This window comes from Silene latifolia, chromosome 10 (genome assembly GCF_048544455.1).
Source record: "Silene latifolia isolate original U9 population chromosome 10, ASM4854445v1, whole genome shotgun sequence".
Lineage (NCBI taxonomy): Eukaryota > Viridiplantae > Streptophyta > Magnoliopsida > Caryophyllales > Caryophyllaceae > Silene > Silene latifolia.
The window spans coordinates 23,112,997-23,131,779 of NC_133535.1; the positions used below are offsets into that span (position 1 = coordinate 23,112,997).

An 18,783-nucleotide genomic window follows, 5' to 3' on the forward strand; every position below is an offset into this window, starting at 1 on the left:
GTTGGATCAAGCAAAGCAATGGCCACGATTTGGCAGTCAAACCCCACTAAACCCCATTAAACTAATATATTTGATTTACCTCTCTCCTCAAACCCACTAACCCATGCATGCAACACTGTTTGTCCATCAGACAATGATCATTTCCCTCCTCATTTTCTAGACAATTCAAAACAACTTGCGGGTATTTTTCCCTCTATTTCCTGTCATTTCGTCTTCCTTTTCTTTCTTCACAATTCTGATAACTCCATTTTCATCACTACCAATTAACTCCATCCTAACAGACGCCATTTTCATCACTACAAATTAATACCAACTCGCGTGCAAACTACTTTGTCTCCATTTTTTTATAAGGTATTTTCTCCATTCCTTATTCAGTGATTTGTAGTTTGTTTTTTTTGTTAATTATTGCCTTTGTTAAACTATCATAAAAAGAGTTCATTTGATTTTTCAATTTTCAATTATGGGTTTGTTGATGTTTATTTGTTCAATTGTTAATTATGGTTCTGCAGATAAAATTCGAGGTCATTTTGATAATTAACAATGGTTTTTGCCAAGAAAAATGCCAAGAAATCTTCCAAGAAATCTGAATCGAAGGTAAAAAAATCTCGTGTTGCTTGTATAACTCTTATAGAATGATTTGTAACTTCAATTAAATACCTGTATAACTCTAATCCCAATTGTTTGTCATCTACAGATGGATGTTGTAGAAAGTATTGACACGGGAGTTGATATCCAGGTTAAAAGTTTCGATTTTGATTTATACGTTACTAGATGTCTAACTCTGCTTACTAGATGTATAACTATAGTACTCAATATGTATAACTCTGGGTAATTAATTTAAAACTCTGGTTAATAGATGTATAACTCTGGGTAATTAATGTAAAAAACTGGTTAATAGATGTACTCAATATGTATAACACTGGGTAATTAATGTAAAACTGTGGTTAATAGATGTATAACTTTAGTTCGCAATATGTATAACTCTGGTTCATAGATGTATAACTCTGGGTTCTAGATGTATAGCTCTTCTGATTCTGTGACCAACTCCTTCTTTATAATGTCAAACTCGAATTGTTATATGTATGACTATACTTTTAATTAGTTTCCATTCATAGAGTTATACAATATATGCCTACAGTTATACAATTTATACCTGGATATATACAATATATAGCTAGAGTTATACAATTTATGCTTTGGAGTTATACATTAGATGCCTGGAGTTATTCCTGGAGTTATTCATTATATCGTATATGCTTACGGTTATACATTGTAACTACGGGTAATTAATGTAAAAAACTGGTTAATAGATGTATAACTTTAGTACGCAATATGTATAACTCTGGTTCATAGATGTATAACTCTGGGTTCTAGATGTATAGCTCTTCTGATTCTGTGACCAACTCCTTCTTCATAATGTCAAACTCTAATTGTTATATGTATGACTATACTTTTAATTAGTTTCCATTCATAGAGTTATACAATATATGCCTACAGGTATACAATTTATACCTGGAAATATACAATATAAAGCTAGAGTTATACAATTTTTACTTTGGAGTTATACATTAGATGCCTGGACTTATACCTGGTTATTCCTGGAGTTATTCATTATACTTGTATATGCTTACGCTTATACATCTAGGACTAGAGTTATACATTACATGACCAGAGTTATACTTTCTATTGCTAGAGTTATACATCTAAGACTAGAGTTATACATTACATGACCAGAGTTATACTTTCTATTGCTAGAGTTATACATTTTATCGCAGTCATTTGTTGTATAACTCGATTACATGTTGAATAACCTGCTTCATAATGTATAATGTATAACCGGAGTTATACAATATTTGGTTAGAGTTGTACATTTTATTCCTGGAGTTATACATTATATGCCTAGAGTTACACATTAGATAACTTGTTATTATATGTATAAGTGTACTGTTAATCTGAATCCCTTTTTTGTTTGTCACCTACAGATGGATGTTGTACCAAGTACTGAGAAGGGAGCTGATTCTCAGGTTCAAAGTTTGACCCTTTTATAACTGTAGTCATTTGTTGTATAACTCTGATTACATTTTGAATAACTTTTGCTGTTAGAATGTATAACTCTTGATATTTCCTGATTAACTCTATTATCAGAATGTATAACTTTTCTTATATTTTGTATAACTCTGACTATCTATTGTATTACTTTAATTCACAGTATGTCTATTTCTTTGTTCCAAATAACTCTAATTGCAACTACAGTATGTCTAATTTTGTGTGTTGTCCTTGCTTATCCGCAGATGGTTGAGGCCAAGCCAAGGGTAAAGAGGGTGCATGAAGTAACGGTTTCGTGTCGACCTCAAAGACTTGTCTCTGTCATTGAAAAGCTTAATGAGGATCAGGTGTCCGCTGTTAAGAAAATTGGGTTTGGTGGCCTTTTGGAACTCAAGATTAGCGACTTCCCACTTGCACACGTTCGCTGTTCTTGGAGTCCTTCTCGGCGACGGGTCATATGTGTTCGGGGCTTCGCGGAAGAAGGAGTTTATGATCGATAAGCATGACGTGCATGACTGTTTCTTGTTACCTTTCGGACCCAGACCCTCTCCCTTTGGTGCCTGTGAGCTCGCGAAGGGGTCCACCGATCCCGAGAATAAGGAGTCAAGAAGGATAAATGGCGGCAAGCGTACGGGGTGGCCAAAGGGAATAGTTCAATACCCTTAGGGAAAGTTTTCAGGCAACTTATGGAGTACGAGGAGGCGGACGATCAATTTTGCCGCCTATTTGTTTTGTTCTGTATGTCTTCATTCCTCGCACCCATGCCAAACAACGGGATAGATTGGAAGTCATTAAGAAGGGTGTAGAAGATCCTAAAGCCATCCCGCATTTTGACTGGTGCTCTTATATTTTGGACATGACGGTGAAAGCGGGGGTAGACTTTAAAAACGGGGTAACAATGTTGAACGGGTGTATCCCGTTCCTCATGATAAGCTACTTTCAGCGATATGATTACAAGGGTAAGCCTTGTGAACATGATCTACCTTTGATCAAACATTGGGATGAAACTGCGCTTGTAGAGAGGGTAAAATTTGAGGTGGGTCAAGGGGGATTGGGTACTTTAACCTTGTCTAAGACCAGGTATCCAAGGTGCCTTCAAGACCCCTCTTATGGAAGGAGTGTGGACGATGAGCACCTCATCGGCCCGCGTGAACCCAAACAATGCTAACAGCCCCCCACTCTCTCTCTCCTGCCTGTTCGAGAAGAAGTTCCTTCGAGATAGAACTACCACCAAAGGCCGAGGATGACCAGGAATTGAAAGCTAGGGCTGTCGATGTAAGTGCAAACTATTATATATTTCTGCAGATGGATTACATTTTTACTTAACGTACCCATATATTATAATATAACTAACTTAGTGTACTTCTTGGATTCAGGGTACCCACGAGCTTTATCTACAAATGCAAAGGAACGCTATTGTGTTCTATTCATGGTACGCACATGCAACCGCACGGATCAAAGCTGTAACTAGTGATCCGACGGGCCTAAATCCTAGTCAGGCCTCTCAAGAATTCTTTGAGGGTGAAAAGATTCAAAAGTACGTCGCTGAAGCAGAACAGATTGCAGAAAGGCTGAAGGTTTCTGTGGGTAACGCTCCTGCATTTGGAGAGGTAGTTACTGAGCCTCCCAAAAAATCTGACGGAATCGATGCATCTACGCGTCAAATAAGTGAAGTTCTGTCTAGTCTCGCCAATGATGCGGGTGGCAGGGGTGGTAACCCCCGTGTTGAGCCGCTTCTAGAGTCCGTCAAAGCCGAGACACCAACGAAATCAGTTGCAGTTTCATGGTCAAAGATTATGGAGGAAGTGGGAGGTGATACGATGAGTTTCTAAGCCGTTGTCACCGATAGCCCAGGGGTTAGAGGATCAAGTTGTGTGCACCCCCGCCCCAACCGTCGAGAACTGTTGTTGGAGGCGCGTTACACCGAGGAGGAAATTGACGAAACTCTTGGACCGTCAAAGGACGATGAGGCTCGCCTCTGGACAGGTGATGAGGGGCATGAGCACGTTCATGAGGACGGATTGAATGAAAATGCTGAAAATGGTGGAAGATTGTCAGTCACTGACCATGAAGGAGCAGCAGAAATTGTAGGCCAAGCTGACGGAAGGTCAGATAATGCTGAATCTCGCCCCGTGGTAGGTGATGAGGTGCATGAGCAAGTTCATGGGGAGGGATTGCAAGAAAATGTTGAAAGATTGTCAGACAATCAACCGTCAGAAAAGGCGATGGAAAAATCTACGGTCCCAGAATTGGGTTTGGACACACAAGAATTGATGGAGTGTCTGTTTTCTACTGCTGAAATGAAGGAAGCTGCATGTGGACTTCCAGCGTACGGGAGTGGTCCTGGTGGCGAGGTAATTTTTTTAATTTGCGATAAATACTTTTTATACAATGTTTTTTTTTTTTTTTTATTGGTAGTGTATAACTCTATGTTGATATAGTATAACCTTGTTGAAACTTATGTTGAGGCCTTGTAACTGTAGTATAACTGTAACGGGCGGTTGGTACAACTCTTAACCAGTATACGACCACAGTTATACAGTATATGACTAGAGTTATACAATAGATGCTTTAGAGTTATATATTAGATAGCTGGAGGTATATCTAGAGTTATACAGTAGAGTTATACATTATAGTGTATATGCTTACAGTTATACATTATATGACCAGAGTTATACATTTTATGCTTACAGTTATACATTTTATGGCCAGAGTTATACGTTTGGCGTTTAATTTTGTTATTTTTCATTCAGGCCACTTTGAAAAAGGATGTAACTGAGAATGTTGAACAACATTCTAAGAATGGGGGAGTAAACGTAGATGTTGTCGAGGGTGCGGAGATCACCCGGGGGAATCCTTCAACCGAATGTACTTTGGAAATGAAATCCCCCTGACTTTCATGAGCACGGCAGATTTGAATGAGGCATTTGCCGGGGTTGAGGAGCGAATGATCGGTCTTTGCCAAAGAAGGTTTGGTAGTTGAAATCGCCGTGCTAGGGTTGATCCGGTTGCACCACATCCACCCCCTATTTATGTGCCGCGATGTGACATGATCCACCATCCCTTCTTGCTGCATTCAGTGACCCCCTTCCGTGTATGGACATTGTACCGAGAACCTAGGTTGTTCTCGGGATTGCGGGCACCCGAACCTCGACCAAAGACGTATGCTCACAATGGGTTGCGTTTTAACAAGGAACGTTTCAGGACGGTGTTCAGGGTGAGGAAGGATGTAATGGATTATGTATTTGATGAATTCCACGACCATAAGAAATCGTAAGTTAAAGATAAGTTTTACCTATATTTCAATACGACGACACAAACAGGCCATGAATGCATTCCCTTCTTTGCGTGTCTCAATTTTGCTAATCCTTTGTAGGGAACAATTGGTCACATATCCCACACCAAATCGCATAACGCGTATTGATCTCCGGTCGTTGATGCCCGGAAACAGTGGGAAATGTCATCGATCGGTCCGTGCTACTCAATCAAACTTACGCACGCGAACACCGCAATTTGTTTCAAGTTCGCGGGCTTTCTTTGGCCTAAGTCACTCTGTAAGTGTGCTCGAACTCCATAAGTTATTTTGTGACAAATCGTACGTAACTTGTGATACAAGCCGCCAACCCCGTCTATTATTTTTATAGGACCTAGCAATTGCAATTTGGCAAGGCGGGAAGAAAAACATTGTTGTTGATCATTACAAGGCTTTTGTTACGCGTGGGACATGTGGCAAGAGTCGTGTCCTAGTCCATTCCAACTGGACTCCGATATGGTGAGCTCAGATATCAATATAGAGACATTTACATACTGGAATGATACATTATTTCCGTAGAGTTTAACAAAGATATGCTTAGAGTTGTACAATATATGCTTTGGAGTTAGGCCTGGAGTTATACCTAAAGTAATACCTGGAATTATACACTACACTGTATATGCTTACAGTTATATATTTTATGGCTAGAGTTATACATTCTATTGCAAGAGTTATACATTATATAACTCTAGCTTTCAGAATGACTAGAGTTATTCGTTGCAGGACTGAAGTTATACATTATTTTGTGTAGAGCTATACAGTATACGGTTAGAGTTTCGATGAGTGGCTAACTTCACTCCATAACTCTGGACATATAATGTATAACTCTTGCCATAGAATGTATAACTCTATGCACATAAAGTACAACTGGAAGCATATACAGTATAATGTATAACTCCAGGCAAATGCTTACTGCACATAATGTACAACTGCAACAATATACTGTGTAACTCTAGCAATTGATTGTGCAACTCTACTCATATAATGTATAACTCTAGCAATAGAAAGTATAATTCCAACTACGCACAATATGTATGCCTCTAATCTGCTTATTATGTTTTATAACTCTTAGATTCTTGGTGCATGTGTGTAGGTTTTCGTCCCGGTAAGCACTGGTGATGAAGATCATTACTCTTGCATTTGTATAAATTTCCTGTCGGAGCAGATCGAGTATCTTGATAATCGTTCTTACGAGGACGATCTTCTGAAATTACCGTACGGAGGGATTGCGCGTATTACTGTAAGTCCTATCAAACTGGTGACTAGATTATTTATTATCTCCATTTGTTTTCTTAATTGGTAATCCGCTTTTAAACGCCTTGCCTAACCTCCGCCAGGCTGATGCAATGGGAAAGTATATGGCCTACAAAGGGCTCGACAAAGGCAAGAGAGTTGAAGGGTTCCCTTTTGTCAACATTAAATTCAACTGGCAGGGAGCAGGACATACTGCCAATGACTGCGGTCTGTACGTCATGGTTCATATGTTGCTGTACCGTGGAGAGCCATTCGACTGTACCCTAGGGACTGAGGAAAGCAATGACCTCATGCGAGCGGAAATTGCTGCAACCCTTGTCCTCAGTGACATTAACGTGGACAGGGAAGATGTGTTATCCAGGGTATCAGCTTTTAAGGAGCTTAAAGACCGTGAATTGGAGGAGGTGCGTGATAAACATAGGTCAGCCGGCAACACAAGTGGAAGCAAGAGAGGTGTTGGAAACGCCGGTGAGAACAGTTCTGCTAAACGACCTTGCTCTAAGGTCAGTTCAACCTTCCAGACTCCACCTTCCAAAGTAGCCCTGGGCCGGACGCCGTCCAGTCGGGCCCTCTCGGTGTTAGTAGTAGCCGCTCCGGGGTAAGGGCGACGGCCTTGGTTGCACCATATATGTCGGCGAACTAGACGCCGACCTTACCGTGGTCGCCAAGATGATGAAGATGAACAAGGCATTAACTAGGGACATCCCGTATATCGCAAACAAGTGGTGACTACGTTTTCTTGATGACTACAAATTTCCAAATGAGTAAGCTGTCTAAAATCCTATTTTTTTATCATATTAAGTTTTATTAATATAGTCACATTTCCATACTGGGGAATTCTACCGTATTTTGTGTAGAGTTTTACGGTATATGGTCGAGTTGTACAATATATACTTTGGAGTTATACATTAGAGGCCTGGAGTTATACCTAGAGTGATACATGGAGTTATATGTTTCATCACTGAAGTTATAAATATCGTTAATGGGGTTACACATTCCTAAACTGCAGTTATACGTTTCACCAGTGAAGTTATGCAGTCATTTTAATAGCAGTTACCTTCCCATTTAGTATACGTTATAGCCTGATTAACTCCTTCTGTCTGAACTACAGTGAACCACTTGTGAGTTATGGACGGCACGCAACAATTAATAGGTTGCAAATGTTGTCTATGCTCCCTGAGACGCCAATGGATGAAAAAGTGATTGAGTGTTGGTCCTTGTTGCTCAATCGATTGGAGGCAGAGGATTGCGGGCTTTTTCGTTCGTCTTTCTTCGGTATCCGTCATATGGTATTGTCCTAATCAATCCCTTTAATATGTTATAAGAGTTGCACATACCCTCTTTAAAACTTTCACAGTGGAAATTAAGTCTAAAGTTATACATTCCGCTTACGGAGTTAAACATTTTGCTTTGAGGAGTTACTAACAACCACTATGAACTCGGGCATTCTTCATTATGCTATAAGAGGTCTTTGTGCAACTCCAATGCACAACCCCTATAACTCCACTCGTATCCTCACACATATACTGCTACTTGAACAGGAAATAATCTTGAACCTTGTGCGAGACCCTGTCCAACAAACACCGGACACCGACAGGTTGTACAATACGTGGGACGTATTCCGAACCGACTGTGGGACAGATTTCAGCTTCAAGGCTGATTTAATCTTCGTACCCATTAAGATTGAAGCCCATTATGCATGTGTGTGTATCAACTTTAATTCTAGGACGATTGATCTTCTGGACTGTAAGTACTATTCAAGTCCGCGGCAATCGGAGATATGCAAAGCTGGTCACATTGTTGTAAGTGGAATTAAATTGTAATTATGTTCAACAACTAAAAAGTGGGGTCACCGCTTTTACAATCTCACTTTTTGACGTTCTTGCCTCTGCCAGGCGAGCCTCATGAGCGACTACGTGGAGTCCAGGGTCAAAGAGAAGAACGGAGGGAAAGACATACCGGCGTTCCAGTTCCGTCAGATCCCGTTTGCCTGGCATCATCAAACTATAAATGACACCGAGTCTGGCTTGTTCGCCATGATGCACATGTTAATGTACGAGGGGGAAAGGTTTGATCACGTTGATCTCGAGAGGAAGGTGAACCGTCGCTATTTGGTGATCCGGTTAGCGCGACGCTTCTCTAGGCGACATGAACATCATCAGGGAAGCAGTTCTGGACAAGGTCAATGTTTTCATCGGCGATAAATTACAGATCGCCAAGCAATTAGAAAACAGACGGAAAGCAGCGCGGAGAGGACCAAAAAAACCTGCTAAAAGATAGAATTTATTTCGTTTTGATTATGTATCCTCTTTTTTTGCAACTCTAGTATGTTGTCATGAAACTCCTTGACAACTTAGACAACTTTTTGTCATAGATTGTTACTATATCATCTTGGTCAGTGAATTAAAATCCAAGTTTCGCAAATAAGTATTAGAGTTATACACTCTGTGAAGTAAAGTTATATAAATTATGTACAGGACTTATACATCACATGACTGCAGTTGTGAAAAAAAGGCAAAATTTATCAGACAGCTAAGAGTTATAGAAAAAACATCAACAGTTATACAAACTGTGTACCAGAGTTATACAACATATGACTGCAGTTATGTAAAAGGCAATTGTTATTAGACAGTTATGAGTTTTACAAAAAATAACAACAGTTATTCAATATGTGAACAAGAGTTATACACTCTGTGAAGTACATTTATCCATATATGGGTAAGAGTTGTACTTAAAGCCACTGAAATTATAATTCATTCTTAAAGCCACTTTTCAATATCGGATATGTTGCCATGAACAGAACTCGTCAAAATAATGTAAAAGAGTTATACAACATTAGCTTGAAACTTCACAGACCATATTCAAAGTTATACAAACCGGAAGGTGCAACCCCCTTCAAAATAGACAAAAGCTAGCTATTAACAACCCCTTCCGTCTCACCGATTTTTACCTTTTAAAGAAAAAAAGATTGTAAATAATTTGTTGAGACGGGGTATTTTTTTCTCTTTGCCTACTACTACAACATGTTAAGTTTCTCTATTCTTCTTCTTCGTCGTCTTCGTCTTCTTCTTCTTCTTCTTCTTCTTCTTCTTCTTCTTCTTCTTCTCTTCTTCTTCTCTTTGCTTGAATCTTTGGTGAAGACGGTGGATGCTCGAGAGAATGGGTTAGGGCGATTCCGTTTATCGTGGTGTGCCATCTGTTTACGATTATTACACATGCGCTTTGGCTTAGAAGCCAAGGCAATGGCTTTAGCCTTAGCGACACCAATCTTTTACCGCTTGCCTTTGTTTTTCGATTGTTTTGGTGGAAGTATTGTTACCTCGTCACTTTGGGGCAACCTAGGATTCGCTCAAATTCCTGCTGCTTTGTTAAATCCTTCTTGTACGGTAAAAGTTTCTCCTTGAACTCTCTAATTAACGAGCTTAAGTTCACAACTTCAGTCTCACTCGTGCCACGAAGTAAACCAATGGTTGCATGAACTTCCGACCACAACTTCACCATCGCAACTTCTTTTGCATCAGCGCTACTATTTGTTTCCATTTGTTCACCATCACATTCGATAATCTGATTGCAATGCATCCTTTCTCCATCTTGTAGAAACGTAATCACCGGAATTGTCTTCATGCCGTTAGTTACAAAAAATCCATACTATATGTCGGCACAGAAATCCCATTCTTTCAAACATCATACAATTTGCACCTTTGTGTAGTCTGTGTCCCCGTAATCCAATTAAATCATGCCGTCGTAGTCTTATACATATAATAACGATTAAACATTATCACGTAGAGTTATACATATGGCAACAAGAGTTATACGATCAAAGCTACGATTATTCAAACCCTAATCGAGTTATACTACAAATAGTCATGCAGATTCGATTAAAAATTGAATTTCTAATGTTATTCGGAAGTAGAGTTATACATTAAAAAGCTAAAGTTATTCAATATATAACCAGAGTCATACTGCAAATGACAACAGTTCAGTGAAAAATTGAATAACTCCTAATGGCAACAACAATTAAACATATGGCAACAAGAGTTATACATTCTGGAAGTAGAGTTATGCATATTATCAGAAAAATTATACGTTCAGAAAACTTTAGTTCACTGAACAATTGTATAACTTCTATCTTCAGACAATGTAACTTTGGCGCAATATCTACCAACTTTAGTCAACTACCACATAACGTTGATGCCAAAATGTTGTTACCTGGGTTGTACTCTACGTTGAAACTTTTCTGTCTGATTGAATCCTTTACGGCAGTCACTTCAACCCCATCTACTTCAGCATAGCCCCCGGTCTTACATGTATCGATTGAGCAAATGACCTCTAGTTGGAATTCCTTGAAAACCTCACGGGTATAAACATTTGCCGCATATTCCTCCATGGGTAAATGCGTGCCCGGTGCCGGTGTTGAGTGTCGGTTTTCATGGTCAAGTCTCTTCTGCGTATGCCGTCGATGGTCCATAGCGCTTTCAAAACGCATCCAAAACTCCACTAACGTGCGACTTCTGCTCGAACTTCTTAAAAAAACTATTATTTGCTCTCGATCTCGGGTTGTTCTCATTACACCACCCATGTTCAAGTCCCTGCAATGTGCCATCACCCATTGTCTCCTTTTATCGAACGCCTCTGTAAACCACTCATTGTTCACAAGACCATGCGCGTCCATTATTTCTGCCCACCTAGCGTCAAAGTCGTCTGCTTCTATGTTTTCGTCCCATATAATGTTGTTCAATTTCTGAACGAACTCCTTATAATCCTCCCTTGTCACCCCGACCTTTGATGGCACCTTGTTCATTATATGCCACATGCAAAATCGGTGGCGTGCGGTCTTGAAGGCAAGGGGTACGGCCTTAATAATGCCCGGATCCGATCTCGTGATAATGTACTTGGGTTCCTTTCCTCCCATAGCATTCAAAAACCTGTTGAAAACCCACTGGAAGTATTCATGGTCTTCATGGGCAATCAACGCCCCACAGAATGTTATTGATCGCTTATGGTGATCTATGCCAGTGAATGGCGTGAAAATCATATCGTATTTGTTTGTTGAGTATGTTGGGTCGTGCGACACCGCATCTCCAAATACGGAGTAGTTCCTCCTAGCGGTTTTGTCACCCATATTGCGCACCGAAGGTCATTATCCTTGTCAACTTCATAATCAAAATAAAACCCCCGCCTATTCTCGTGCCATATTCTTGAACCGGTCAATGAACAATTGACCGTCCCGTTTATGGATGAAGCACTTCACATCTCTGTGGAAGTTCTTAAAATCAATTAAGGATGCACCAATGTTCTCGAACCCGTTTACGAACTCCTTACACATGTTGTACGTCCTAGTTGCTCCTATCCTCAACTGCAGGGGACAACAAATCCTTATCGATGCTTATTAATAACCAAGATTTCCTCAACTATAACCCTTTCAGCTATTCTTATAACTCCATCAAACATATGCATAACTCCGTTGATTTATTGTGCACCTACTTATTATTTTTAACTCTTAGATTACATAACTCTATCATCTCGGTGAATAACTTTAGAAGTTTGCCATTCAATTAGTGGATGTTTGTTTAATAGTAAACTAACCCTTGAGTTGTACATTATCAAGTACTTGTGAAAATCTTCTATGTTCCGCGACATCTTTTGAAACTGACGATCCTCACTCGATACAAGCTCGTGATTATGCCCCATGTGGAATCGGTCAATTACTAGTACTCCATTCTTCATAAATAGCCTGACATGTGCTTTACACCCTACCCTCTTGATCGTATATTTCTTCTGTTTGCGCTTCTTTTTCCCCATTGCATTTCTTCTTCCCTAACCCCGGTCTCTTTTTTTTTTAATTACCTCTCTCCTTTTGGGACATATGTGAATCCCTCTCTGTTGCAAACCAGCAACTTTGTCTTCACTTCACCGTCGCGCCATTTTTTCGTCGAGTACTTCCGAACATCAAACCCGGACGCCAATGCATAAACTTTATAGAATGTCACCGCCTCGTCGATTTCAAAAATTGTTGCCCTACACAAGGTGTAAACTCAGCTGCCAAATGCTTGCAATACTCAGCTTCCGCTACCTTACGACCACCTGAGCAGAATCAAACATCCATGAAATGATTAAGAAATACATAACTCTACGCATATACTGTATAACTCTATGTACAGACTGTATAACTCTGGGCACAGAGTGTATAACTTTGGGTATATAATGTATAACTCTTACCATTCAATGTATAACTCTAGTCATACAATGTACAACTCTAGTTAAACTCTGTATAACCCTAGTCATTCAATGTATAATTCTAGTCATTTAATGTATAACTCTAGTCACAGTATTTATAATTCTAGTCAAAATATGTAAAACTCTAGTCACAATTTGTATAACTCTAGATATACAATGTATAACTCTGGCATCTGATGTATAACTCTAGTCACACTGTAGAACTATTGGCATTTGATGTATAACTCTAGTCACAGTATTTATAATTCTAGTCACACTGTAGAACTCTGGGCACAGAATGTAAAACTTTAGGCAGATAATGTATAACCCTAGTCAGTCAATGTGTAACTCTAGTCATTTAATGTATAACTCTAGTCACAGTATTTATAATTGTAGTCAAAAGATGTAAAACTCTAGTTACAATCTGTATAACTCTAGACATACAATGTATAACTCTTGGCATCTGGTGTATAACTCTGGGCACAGAGTGTATAACTTTCGGTATATAATGTATAACTCTTACCATTCAATGTAAAACTCTAGTCATACCATGTAAAACTCTAGTCACAATCTGTATAACTCTACTCATACAATGTATAACTCTAGTCACAGTTTGTATAACTCTAGTCACAGTGTATAACTCTGGGCACATAATTTGTATAACTTTAGTCAAATAATGTATAACTCTAGTCGCAGTATTTATAATTCTACACATACAATGTATAACTCTAGTCACAGTTTGTAGAATTCTAGTCATTCAATGTATAACTCTAGTCACAATGTATAACTCTAGTCATACGATGTATAACTCTAGCTATTTATTGTATAACTCTAGGCAGAGACTGTAAGATGTATAACTCATTCTACACAATGTATAACTCTTAGCAAATAATGTAAAACTCTAGGTATATAATGCATAACTCTAGGCATACTTTATATTCTAAAAATATACAGTGAATTAAACGGCACAATATATGGAATTCGAAGGGTTATAAGATTTCAAGCAGGGATATGGCACAACTTCCTAAACAAAATTCGTATTAATTAAAAAACAACTCAAAGGACACATTACTAATTATAAATTCATTCCACTATCTAAAAAACCAGTTCATTATAACCCTATCTCCACCCTAAACTGCAAATCCTAAATCGTTAAAACCTAAAATAAATTCCAAACTTCCTTCAACAACAATGAATGATGCCATTCGTAAGACATGCATTATGACCGAGTACAACAAGAGTTTCATACGCCGGTTCTTTGGACATAGAGAGGAGGTACAGGACCTACCTTGAGGACGCTCGATTGCACTCAAGGACGCCAAAGAAAATGGCTTGTCGAGCGGCGAGATAATGCGGCTATTAGAAGATATTGCATCTGCGGAGCGAAACCTCCAAATAGCAAAGGAGGAGAGGATGAATATCATAGAAGAGAATTCATCCCTATATGAACATCTAAGAACTGTATTTTTAGCAATGCATTAAGTTTATGTATCTATATCTATTAATTAAGTTCATGTATGTTAAATGTGGGTTTGTTTTACTATCTTCTCCATGATCTTCTTCGTTTTATTTTATTTAATTTGTTTTACTAACAAACACAGAAAAACTAAGCGAATAATAACTACAGAAAAAACAATGACGGAGAAAAACACATGCAAATAACATGTATAACTCTGGGCACAGAATGTATAACTGCAGGCATTTAATGTATAACTCTAATCATACAATGTATAACTTCAGACAAAATGTATAACTTCAGACAAAATGTGTATAACTCTAATCATAGAATGTATAACTCTAGACACAGCTCGTATAACTCTATGCATATAATGTATAACTCTACGAACAGTCTGTATAACTCTAGTCATGCGATGTATAACTCTAGCTACACAATGTATAACTCTTAGCACAGATTGTATAACTCTGGGCACAGACTGTATAACTTTGGGTATATAATGTATAACTCTTACCATATCATGTATAACTCTACGTAGATACTGTATAATTCTACGTAGATACTGTATAATTCTAGTCATACAATGTATAACTTGTATAACTCTTACCTATATATGGAGAACTACAGTGATGTGTTGTATAACTCCTGTACAAAACGTGTATAACTGTAATGATACAATGTATAACTCTATACACAGTATGAATAACTTTAATGATACAATGTATAACTCTAGACACAAACTGTATAACTATATCAAAATTGGTTCTTTAGTAAGATTTGAACGCACAATTTAGGGTTTGAATTACTGTGTTACCTGAAGTTGCAGGAAAATGTCTAAGAGTTTTACAAAAAACCTCTGGAGTTATAACACGATGAATATAAGAACTGCATGTGTACCCTGTATTATTGAAGTTATACATATTTGTGTCAGAGTTATACTAAAACCCACTGAAGTTATAATTCCTACTTGATCAAGCTTTTAAATTTCCATCATTTTTTGCGATGAACAACAAGCTACCAACATGAAAGCACAAATCTGATGAACACCATGAAAGTACAACAGTATTAAGAATAATGAACACAAATTATATAACTACAACCTACAATAATGAACATTCGGAACTCACCATCGACGGCAACTTCAATCTGCATATAATCGTTTTCACGAACACTGACTGTCATTTTGATCGTCTTTTTGTGATGAACAATGACAAATTATTTATTTTCAACAAAGCGAATGTATTTTATACGGAAAGATGATGTAGTTAAACAGTTGGCATGAAATTCCTTTTGTCTTTTTGATGATTTATAATGGATTTGTAGAATTATTCAGGTTTTTTGGATGATTTTTATGGGTTTTGCTTGTTGAGAGGTTTTGAACGGTGAAAAGAGGAGGGAAGCATGCAAAATGATATATTAGGCTTTGTTTATTGCTATTGTCCGTGGGATTTGATATGGAGGCAGTACATAAACAGTGCAAGTGGTCCCTCTCTCAAACAATCAGCATTTTCTTTTTTTTTTTGCCTCTAAAAAACACGCCCTCTCTCCTCATCTCATCCCTTCAATCCCTTCATCCAAGGGCTCTTATAAAGACTTAGGGCCTTATAAGGTATGAAGACCTTATAAGAACCCTTCTCTATATATATATATATATATAGGAATGGGATCATGTGAGTATTGCTCATATATTTGAGGATTGAGGATTAATACCATCCGTTAGATCTAAGAGATCCAACGTCCATTACTGAAGGCGGATCATTAAGGGCAAAATTGTCATTTCAGCGCGCCCATATATGCCCCTTTCCTCAGCCAAACTCGTCATTCTCGCCTAAAATTGTTTCTCTCTCTAACTTCTCTCTTATCTTACTCTTTTTCCATTGTTAACAAGTTACACTACGCATATCTCGTTAATACATCGTTGATCTGAGAGATACGGTGAAGGAAGGAACTTTTCTTATCAACCTTCCCAGATAAGTTTGTCTCTCTCAATTATCTACTATTTTAGTCACTTAATTCAATTGATTTAACCCTAATTTAAACCTGAGCAATTCAATCCCCCAATTTGATTGCACTGCTTAATCTAGATTCGTTTTATAATCAATATCTTTTATTTGTTAATCTCAGAAATCAGATCAATTATAAATTTATAATTACCGTATTTAATTTATCATTTCGCCATTATTGGAAATTAATTGTATTAAACCTAGAATTAATGCTGCCTTCTTCTCCAGGTATGATTTCAATCTAAATCTCATTCATTATTGTTGATCTGTGCAATTAATTTTTGCTTCTTGGATTATTATTCTGGATTAATTTATCGGAATTGGAGCTAATATATTAATTTTCGCTTCTTCAAAATAAGTCGACAATTAAAAGAAAACCATCAGCAATATGCACAAGAATTGAGAAGGCTGCCGTATATTCTTGTATTGCAACCACCTTAGATGAGTACCTAATTGTGTCACTTGGTAATTCATTAGCAAGTGCTTCTAATAATACCTTTCTTTTCAAACAACGAACTTCATGGTTTCCGCTGCATTATAAGCAAATATTTGTGAGTGAGGCGCGGAAGTTGTTATAAAGCTGTTATATAGTGTATGTCACATACACTGGGTTTGAGTTTTTTCGGATCAAGGAACGTGACATACCTATTGAAGTTTTGAAACTTGAAAATAAAAGTGACAAAATAAAAGTGATAACTTATTCCAGGTAAAACATATTTGATGCTTCGTTGTTCTTTCTTTGAAGTAAATGGTCTTATCCCAGGTAGTTATGACTCAGTCAAATAGGACCACATCCACCATCACATAGGTGAACTCTAATTTTCAATTCTGAAGATGACCTTATGTTGTTGTCATTGTTAACATAATTCCTTGTGTTGGAAGCACTTTTAGAATCATTGTTAGCTGTAATTATCGAAGAAATGCTTCCTAGTAGACTATAATATCGAAGTTAAATAAATCTCGTTTTGGCTAGTCTGATATAGACCTAGCCAATGACTCCTTCATCAGATTTTGACTAGTCTGAAATAGACTTAGCCAATGACTCATTTGTGTTGGACTATTACGCATTCTGGTCATTTTGGGTGTATTTGAGTTTTGTTGTTGCTGGACAGTAGAACCATTCGGCATGTAAATAAGTGTCATTATTTTCGAACCATTTACATCTGTTTTACATTGTTACTCTTTAATGTTAGCTAGTAGTAGAATACATTTAGCTGATTTAGGTTCTAAATTGTTTGACATCTTATAAATATCACATATTTGCTGCTAAAGTATCACATATTTGCTGCTAAAGTATCACATATTATGAGTTATTGTAAGACAAGCTCATTTTACTTTCTTTTTAGAAGTTATTAGATGTGTAACTTCTTATGGATTTACTTCTGATGATAATGTGGCTGTATATTGTATCAAATTCTGCGATTGTAAGATGGTGAATGTTTTTTTCGTCATTGTTTGTGTAGGATCAAATACTGATGAGAATGCAGCAAAAACTCGATAATTTATGTGAGGAAATGAACTATATAAAAGACCAGTCTCAAGCTATGACTGCTCCATCTGCATCAAATGAAACAGAACAAGAGGAACGCCGTATGTCTGATTTGTGGGTCACCAAAGGTGGCTGCCATAATTGACTATTTGTCATATTTATTCTTATGAAGAGACATTCAACATTGCATCAAAGGTCAAGGTTAGTGAAAATTTCCCAATGCTATTTTTTGTTTGAAAATAGAACCCAAGTGAATTTTGTGTAAATTCCTGATTTTGATGGCAAATACAAGAGTATGCTAATAAAAGAAGAGGGACTATATGAATAATCACATGCATATTGCTCTGAAAAATGCAAGATGTTCAGTAGTCCTCTTTTCCCGATATAGTTTATGCATTCCGCATTTGGTCTGTTTAGCCAATAGTGTCTTGAGATGCTTGTGCTTATGATTAATAGCTGCAGTTTGATACATTCATACTCACCCCCACAATGTGACTACTTCTCCGTTATATAGCACTTGTAACTGTTAAGGGTATTATAAAGGTGCTTATTAGTGTGTTACTGAGTATATTGTATTGCTACTATCATTGTCGACTTGTTCTTTTTTAAATAGTCATTGTATGCAAAAAGTTCTATACGAATGCAGTTTCTTTTAATGTCACGTATGTTGTGGTTATTTATTATGCATTTTAATGTACATAGGACCTAATTGCGGAGAAGATGCTGAAGATCATGGCCAACGGATCGAAATAAGACCACTACGATACAAGACCGTTGCAAATCATAAGAATAAAGGTAGAGGTAGAGGTAGAGGAAGCAATTAGAATGACAACTAGATATGTTCGACAAAAAATTGTAATTGGAAGTACATGGATCATGGATGTAATAATGGTAGAACTTATTTCATTTGTTACTCAATCCTAATTATTTGTGGTGTAGGTGAATATTGTATCTCAAGATTACAAAAGTAGTTATGGCTAAACAATTTCTTTTGGCTCTGATATAA

The 18,783-nt window shown here is 37.6% G+C and overlaps 1 protein-coding gene across 1 annotated transcript; it reads left to right on the forward strand.

The window, feature by feature from the left end:
- The first annotated feature begins 508 nt into the window (after positions 1–508).
- LOC141607286 (uncharacterized) lies at positions 509–17,922 on the forward strand. Its single transcript, XM_074426643.1, has 9 exons — positions 509–594; positions 695–736; positions 1,983–2,024; positions 6,453–6,599; positions 6,697–7,211; positions 7,725–7,902; positions 8,155–8,415; positions 8,509–8,727; positions 17,752–17,922. The coding sequence occupies exons 1-9, from the start codon at positions 541–543 to the stop codon at positions 17,920–17,922; spliced, it is 1,629 nt and encodes a 542-aa protein (XP_074282744.1). The 5' UTR covers positions 509–540.
- The last annotated feature ends 861 nt before the right edge of the window (positions 17,923–18,783 follow it).

Coding starts and splice junctions, on each gene's coding strand:
- LOC141607286 (XM_074426643.1), top strand. CDS start 541: ATGGTTTTTGCCAAGAAAAATGCCAAGAAATCTTCCAAGAAATCTGAA. Junction 595..694: donor CCAAGAAATCTGAATCGAAG/GTAAAAAAATCT, acceptor TGTCATCTACAG/ATGGATGTTGTAGAAAGTAT. Junction 737..1,982: donor ACACGGGAGTTGATATCCAG/GTTAAAAGTTTC, acceptor TGTCACCTACAG/ATGGATGTTGTACCAAGTAC.